The sequence below is a fragment of the Solanum pennellii genome, chromosome 2 (assembly GCF_001406875.1).
Source record: "Solanum pennellii chromosome 2, SPENNV200".
NCBI lineage: Eukaryota > Viridiplantae > Streptophyta > Magnoliopsida > Solanales > Solanaceae > Solanum > Solanum pennellii.
In genome coordinates, this window is record NC_028638.1 from 54,857,972 (window position 1) to 54,866,389 (window position 8,418).

The window sequence follows — 8,418 nt, forward strand, 5'->3', positions numbered from 1 at the left end:
TCAATTGGTAAGAGGCGATCTCCTTGGGAGGGATGTAAAGGAGCCATAGGTCACGGGTTCGATTCTCCCTTGAGGCTGCATGCCAATAAGAGGGGATTAAAAGAGCGAATGGCCGCCCATGGCAGAGACAATACCTGACATGCCAAAATTTTTTGTACAATATGATGTTCTCAAATAGAATTTCAAAATTTTAAAATTATAGAAACAAGAGTTAATCATCGATTGTCATTATAAAGATTCAATTTTATGAATTTGTGATTAATTTGGATAGGTTGTTCATACAAATAAGTGAAATGTCGTTTGGAGTTTATATCCCAATTTTTAGAGAATTTGGTTAAGTTTATAATTGATTTTGGTTAAGTTTATAATTTATTCATGTACAATACAAGTTTAGTTCAATCTATAGATTATTATCTTGTCTTTCGTTAGTTACGTTTTTCATTTATTATTATTTTTCTCTTCTAATTCAACTTTAATATTGTGTAATACACTTTTAATGCAAATTTAATTCATTTTGTAGTTTATTATTTGTTATATTAGATTACTTATTTAATTCATTATTGATATAAGTTTAATTCACTCTATAGATCATTGTCTTGTGTTTCATTGATTACGATTTTTATCTATGCTTAATTCAACTTTAATTTAATATTTGTGTATGTACTTTTAATACAAGTTAATTCATTTTGCATTTTATTGGTTGATTTGTTATAATTGAATTACGTCTTCAATTCATTATTGATACAAGTTTTATTCAATTTACAAATCACATAATGCTCTTCGTTTGCTACATTTTGCAATCATGTTTAATTTGCTTCTCATTCAACTTTGATATGTGTAACATTTTTTTTTCAAGTTTAATTCATTTGACAATTTATTATGTTTCTTCATTTGTTACAATTAGATTACTTGTCAAATTAATTGATCATCTTAGTGATAAAAGCAAAGATAATCTATAAGATACATATGATATAAGTTTTACTCATGGATAATATTGTGTAATACAATTTTAAAGCAATTTAATTGATTTTGTAATTTTTTGATTTATTTATTACTATTGAATTACTTGTTAATTCATTATTAATACAAGTTTAATTTACTCTAGATCATTGTGTGTAATACATTTTTAATTCAACTTTAATGTGTGTGATACATTTTAAATTCAAGTTTAATTCATTTTTCAATATATTATGTGTCTTCATTTGTTACGATTAAATTATTTATTTAATTAGTTAATTATTGATACAAATTTTATTCATTCTATGAATTACTGACTACTTTACAAAAGAAAGTAAAGAGAGAAACAAAAGGAAGCAACAAGGGAGTACGCAACAAAAAGAGCAACAACACAGAAAAAAAACAATAAAAAGAAACTAAGGGAGAAGAGCAACAAAAAGAAAAAAGTTGTAGAGAAAAAGAGGGAAAAAAAAACAATAAAAAGAAAGTAAGAGAGGAAGAGCAACAAAAAGAAAAAAGCTGGCATAGAAAAAATAGAAAGAGCGAGCGAGAAAAAAACTTATAATAATATATAATATTAGTTTATATTGATATAAATGGTAATAATTAAAGAGTATAGCTAAATTAAGTAATTACTTTTAAAAAAGGATTCATTCAAGTAATTATCCATTATATGCAAAATAAGACCAAGTTTCTTCAACAATAGTAACATAAAAACAATCACTTCCAACTTTAAATTTGTGAGTTCAAGTCCGCAAAAAGAGATCTAGGAAAATGTAATTAAGAAAAATAAAAAAGCAAATTCATAAAGTGAATATAGTTTAAACAATAAAATTCATTCTTAGGGTTGAATTGATCAATCTAAGTCCAACCTCTTTTCCGGAGAAGTAATGCTTGATCTGATTAGTCAAAGCTTCAATGTAGCTATCAACGAACGGACTAACGAGCATTGCAAATTCTTTTGAGTGGGAAGAGGCTTTCGACATAAGTATAAATGTCTTTCTCAACACAATTCTTCACCCCAAACAATGAAGTTTTCAAATATTTTCAGATATTTTCCCCAACGTCATAACAATAACAAAATCGAAATATGAACGAAACATTTAACTTGATCAAGAAAATTAAAATCTCACCATTACAATAACCGCAGATTTGATAAGTACCAAAAGTCTTATTACTTGGAAAGCGAATGATATGACTCTGTCATTCCTCTTTCTGCGCGCTTTCTAAAACTCACAAATTGACGAATTCAGAGGAACCATTGCAAATGGTTATTTTACCCTTCACCTATATCAGCTCGTACCCACCTGTCTAGTATTGTGAACCATCCCACAACATAATTAATTTGAAATTTTCAACTTTAAGATCGAATGCAACTATGAATATAAGAATTCGAAGCCTAAAGGGTGAAAAATGTTAACAAAAATTTCAAAATTAATTTTTTAAAAATAAATCACTGCGTCGCTGCAAAGACAGCGATTTTATGTAAATTTATTTTAATTATTATTTTAAAAAAAAATTAAAATCAAATCGCTGCCTGATTTTTTTTTAATCAAATAAAAAAATAAGCATCATATATGTGTTGTAAAAAAAATAAAAATCATATATTTAAAAAGCAATTTGATTTTTTTTAAAAAAGAAAAAAAATAATTAAAAAAATATTAAAATCAAATCGCGATTTTGAATTAATTTTTTTCAATTTTTTTTAAAAAATCAAATGAAAATAAGCATCATATCTGTGTTTAAGAAAAAATAAAATCATATTTTTAATTCAAAATCGCAATTTTATTTTTTTTTTTGAAAAAAAGCAACAAAAATAATAAAAGTTTTCTCAACGTAAAATCATTATTAAAAAATAAAAAAAATCAATTTTGAAAATCGCTGCCTTGTTTGTTTTAAAAAAAGATTATTTTTTAAAAGGAAATTTTACAATTTGCTTTTTCCGGCGGACAAAATCGCTACTTCGTGAGCGATTTTGCCATTTTGGTTATAAAAAATTTTCATATACCATTTTAAAATTTTTATTAGCGTTTTTCACCCTTTAGGCTCCGAACTCTTATCTTCTTCTTCGCCGTCATGATGTAGAAAACCGTTCACGGACTAATATTGGTATTTAAGTAAAATCTACTTATATGGTAAAAAAAAAAAAGAAAGGAAAATTTGATATCAACAAGGTAAATAAAAAGAAAATAAAGTAGAAACCTAGTCGTACTAGAAAACAAAAAGGAAAATTGAACTTCTTTTTAAATAAATAATATATCCACTCGTATCAAACCTACTACAGTCTACGATACAAATTATTTTGCATATAAAAGCTTTTATTATTTAAATTTTTATATATTCTCGATTTAATTAAAAATCGCTATAATTAAATTATTTGATTTGACATAAACCTATTTGCAAGTGCCAATTAGTTGTAAAGATTCCTAACATAGAATTGCCTTTGAAGCCCTCCAACTAGCTATAACAGAATTATCCCATTATGGTGTTAAATAATACAAAGCACATGGCTTGCTTCAAAGTAGCATGCTCACAGCCAACAATACTTCTTTGAGGTCACCTCATTTAGGTATCTTAACTTTCTATTAAGAAAAGTGTCCCTTTAACCAGTTAATATACATTTAGCTAAATGAATCAACAACATATACCAGGTTAGAGTATACACAGACCTTACTCTTACCTTACTCTTACCGTGGCAGGTAACTTAATGAATCATCATCAAGACTGTCTTAATTGAATCCAATTTCTTATAGAAAAGGGAAGAAGCAATCGTACCTTACAGATAAATAAATATATAAAAGCTTGGACTTCTGGTTGCTCGCCAACAGGCATCACAATTAGTTTTCAGCCTTCTCTTGCCATAGTGACTCAAGCTATGTGAATTCTTGAAGTTAAATGGTGATTTCAAATCTCAGCACATGAACCAGTTGTGATTGACCGATAGTATAAAATGAATCCACCTTGCAATTATATATCGAGCTGGTATGAGGAGCACTGCAGAAATATAATTACAATAGCAAAAATCGAGGAGATTATAAACACCACCGGAGACTTAAGAGGGTTAGCTTTGGTCCTATTGTTGCATATTTCTCAGATGTTACCCTCACCCTGCAGCTCTCGTTTAGCTCTGTTTGCAAGGAAAGTAAAAGAAATCACCTACTTGTCACCCAATGACACTTTGAGCTGGCGCCTTTATCAGTCCGACTTCATTCATCAAAAGTCTCACATTCTCTGCATCTTTCCATCTTTCAACTGCAGAATAGATCTTTCCCAACAGTATATAGTTTCCTGTGTTCTCCGGCTCCAGCTTAAACAGCCACCTTGCAGACAATTCTCCCAGTTCCACATTTTCATGTATCACACAGGCACCAAGTAGTGCACCCCAGATGGCATGACTTGGTTCAAAAGTCATAGTTTGAATAAGTTCATATGCCTCCTCAAGTCGGCCAGCTCGACCAAGAAGATCAACCATACAGGTATAATGATCTGTTCTAAGACTACCAGAGTGATTTCTAAGCATAAAATTAAACAAACAAAGACCGTCATCCACCAAACCAGCATGACCACAAGCATGCAAAACCGAGGTGAAAGTGACTTCGTTAGGTTTGACCCCAGATTGCACCATCTCATTAAACAGTGACAAAGAAGTTTCGCCATGCCCATGCATCCCATAACCAGCAATTAACGTACTCCACAAGATTATGTCCCTTTCTTTCTTGGGTATCCCACTAAAAATCTTGTGACTATTATCTAAATTTCCACATTTCGAGTATATATCAACTAAAGCAGTAGCTACCTCAGTTCTTGTAACAAATCCAGATCTTACAAGATAGCTGTGCATGCTCAACGCTTGCCTTAGATCAGCTTCAATGGCAAATGCAGGAAGTACACTTTTCAGGGTTGCATCATTAGGTTTGACAGCCTTTGACAACATGAATTTGAAAAGCTCTATGGCTTCTCTTGCAAGCTCATTATGAAGGCACCCAGACAAAATTGCATTCCACGGGACAGTCCTCTTCTTGCTAGTCTTTGTAAACACCTGATAGCCTAGTCTAAAACAATTGCATTTAGCATACATGTCAATAAGGCCAGTTTCTACATTAACATCAGCCTGAAGGTCCTGCCTGATAGCCCAGCCATGCAGGCATTTACCAAGCCTCAAATGTGGCAAACCGGCACATGCAGCAAGAAGGGATGCCAGAGTTACCGCATTCGGTCTTACACCTTCAAGCTGCATCCTTTGAGAAAACCATAGTGCATTTTTTAAGTCACCATCTGAAATGAAACCGTGGATCATTGTAGTCCAAGTAACCACATCTCTATCGATCATCTTCTCAAAAACCAACCTTGCTTCATCCATTCTTCCACACTTGACGTACATATCAACGACAGCATTCCGAACTGACAAATTGTCCCAAAAACCTACTTGTTCAACCAGTGAGTGAACCTCTCTGCCCATTTCAAAGTCCTTTAGACACCCACACGCAGGCAACACGGAAAGCACAGTAGCACAATCAGCGTCAACACCAGCATCTTCCATTCTCCTGTAAATCATTAGGGCCTCCTTCGGACTATCATTTCGGCAATACCCACTGATCATAGTGTTCCAGGTCACAACAGTTCTTACCTGCATTGCATCAAAGACCCTCCTAGCACCCTCTTTATCTCCACAACTCAAATACATAGACAAAAGTGAATTTCCCACAAAAGTATCCCACATATGCCCACTTATAACAGTCAACCCATGAATAACAACACCCTGCTGGAGTAAGAACAAATCACTGCACGCCCTAATCACATAAGGAAATGTATGCCTATCAGGCTTGTGTTTATCCGATCGCAGCATTTCCCCGAAGAGTTTGAGGGCAATGTTAGGGAACCCCTTGTGGGTGTACATTCTTATCATGGACCTGTATGCCAACAAAGTTCGTTGAGGCAATTCATCGAACAATATACGAGCATAGGAAGTGTGACCACAGAGCGCATAATCTGCTGTCAGGAGAGAACGCAAATGAGTCGAGTTGATGGATTGTAGGAGCCCGAGTGTAATGGTATGAGCATGGACTCCCTTGGTGGTTCTTAAAGATTTGATTTTGGCGCAGTGTTCTAAGAGAGACTTGCATTGCTCTGCTGCTGTAGCTGTTGTTTCAACGACTCGTTTTAGGTGCGTCAATTTCTTGGACAGTGGCAAAGATGGGCCATTCATGAATTACAACATAAGCCAAATTTGTCGCAACAAGCAAAGCAATTCACCTCTATTCTTGATTTTGGTCTTTACTCTGTGGTTATGGAAGGTCAGCTTGTTGGTTAAACTAGATGGCTATTTGCAAAACAAACATAATGCTCCTATTAATACCAAAAGGGGATTTTTGGCTCATCGAAAATTAACTCAACCAACTTTTTTTAAACATAAATGGCACAGATTAGGATCTTACACAGAAAATTTATAGTCAAAGTTAATATAAATTGATCATCGATAAGTAAATTTGGTTCACTTTTGGATCAATCATCTCTTGATTGACTCCCTTCTAGAAACTTCTAAGATATATATAAACTTTTTTGACTATCTGGAGCTTTTTCCATGTAAATTCTTTAACAACAAGAGATGGAAATAAAATGTACTCTAGCTTTGGGGACAACAAATTTGCTGAGAAGTATGATTTATTTCACAAGTTCAAATGACACTACACTCTCCAAGAAATAGCCACCTGTTAATTTATGTTGAATAAAATGTGACAGACATCTTTTAACTCTCAACAATCATTTCATTAAAGACCACAGAATAAGGGTCCATTACACCCAAAAGATCTCCCATCCATAACCACAATGACAGAAGAAAACATCTAAATTTAATACTTCAAAACAGGTGAACTCTCCCTATCAAACTTAACAACACTCATCTAAACAATCATTACTAACAATTACAAACAATTCGCAAGAACGGCAGAAGCCTAACTTCCACCTAATTGTTAATGCTCAACAGGACCTGTAGGAGAGCAAAGTTCAAATCTTGATCTTGTTGGGTACCTATTCAATTGTCCACTATTTTGACACCCTTTTTCCTGTTGATATAATCAGCAGCTCTAGCTTCCATCTTCACAGGCATTGGTGCTGAGAACGCGGAACTCTCATTTTCGTGCTCATTATCATTCTCATCTCTCACATTCCTTTCATAATACCCATCCTTTCTTGAAATGTAATTTGGATCCATTTCATTATCACTACTTCCACTATACTCTCCATCTTCTTCCCCATCACCTTCACACCCCTTGGATGCCATGCCAAGCTTTTCAACTCTTTTGCTAAGGTTTTTTATCAGCTCTTTCTCAGTATCAAAAGTTTCTTGCTCATTAACATTCCCCATTGAAGCAGGCTCCATGGTACCATGGAAAGATTGGTAAGCATCTCCATTATCTGCAAAGGTCACTGATTTCCTTTGATTGGGTTTAACAACACCATGACTCCTGGCAAAACCGCCACCCCTAGTTCGTAAAACGCCAGATTTTCTATTATCAGAGAACCTAGGGCTTTGGTGATCTTCCTCCTCCTCCTCTTCCTCTTCAGATTCCTTCACTGATGCAACGAATTTGTCAACGGCTCCGTTAAAGTTTGTGTCAAATTCTACTATACGGTCACTGGAAAAGACCCCAGCTTTGTTTCCACCTCTCACATTCTTCACTACTCTACTTGAGAATATGGAAACCCCATTAATCACCTTCATAAATCGAGTCAGTTCGTTGCTTATTGACCTTTTACCATCTCTGATTAACGGATCATCGCCCTACAAAAAAAAAAGAACCCCTTTTTCAACATTTCCCCAATACGCTAGGGTCATTATAAGAAGCGTATAATTGCAATTAGAGTTCAATTACCTCAATAGAATCAAGTCTAACGAGTAAATCCGTCGCTCTGTGAGAAACAGCTCGAATATCAATGTGGATTTTACCAGAAACTGACGATTTGAGAACATAGAGAGTTGTTTTGATGGAAGCCAACTGCTTCAGCTGTCGAAGGGTTCTCGATCTACGAGCAAGGAAGGCTCTGAAATGGGTCTGAATAGTACGCGCTGCAGCATCGCGTAATGTTTGACGAGAACGAGAAGAAACAGAAGGAGTAGAGGAGCTCCGGCTGAGAGAAGATTCTAAGGCAGCGATCCGACGGAGGAGAGATGTAACAATTCGCTGGGTTTGTTGGTCTGTTACTTTGTTGGCTTGATGATTCAATTCTTGAAAATGATGATGATTTTGGTGAACGGTTTCACATTGGCATTGGGTATGAGAAGGCGGCGGCGATGGTGGTGGTGGGACCAGATGGGAAGTACAGAAATGAGGCTGTGGAGAGGGGTAGTGGGTATAAGGGGGAGTAGAGTGTGGATTTAGGGGTGGAGGGTATGATGAAGGGGTGGGGTGACAAGAGTAGCAGTAACAGATGGTGGTGGTGGTGGTGGGGGTGGTGGCGGCC

At 34.8% G+C, this 8,418-nt stretch overlaps 2 protein-coding genes across 2 annotated transcripts in view; both read right to left on the bottom strand.

Moving 5' to 3' along the window:
* Positions 1 to 3,415: 3,415 nt before the first annotated feature.
* LOC107009678 (pentatricopeptide repeat-containing protein At5g39350) lies at positions 3,416 to 6,462 on the bottom strand. The gene has a single exon (XM_015209019.2). It carries the CDS (start codon positions 6,161 to 6,163, stop codon positions 4,121 to 4,123), a length of 2,043 nt encoding a protein of 680 aa, XP_015064505.1. The 5' UTR covers positions 6,164 to 6,462; the 3' UTR covers positions 3,416 to 4,120.
* Positions 6,463 to 6,649: 187 nt separating this feature from the next.
* Positions 6,650 to 8,418, bottom strand: part of LOC107009691 (BAG family molecular chaperone regulator 8, chloroplastic) — a 2,476-nt gene continuing 707 nt past the window's right edge. The window contains exons 2-3 of the mRNA XM_015209036.2: positions 7,830 to 8,418; positions 6,650 to 7,738 (exon numbers count right to left, since the gene is read on the bottom strand). Of these exons, the coding sequence (XP_015064522.1) occupies positions 6,989 to 7,738; positions 7,830 to 8,418 (1,339 nt within the window). The 3' untranslated portion in view covers positions 6,650 to 6,988. The remainder of the gene's footprint in view (positions 7,739 to 7,829) is intronic.

Bases quoted from the DNA above. Each gene is read 5' to 3' on its own strand.
- LOC107009678 (XM_015209019.2), bottom strand. From the start codon at position 6,163: ATGAATGGCCCATCTTTGCCACTGTCCAAGAAATTGACGCACCTAAAA.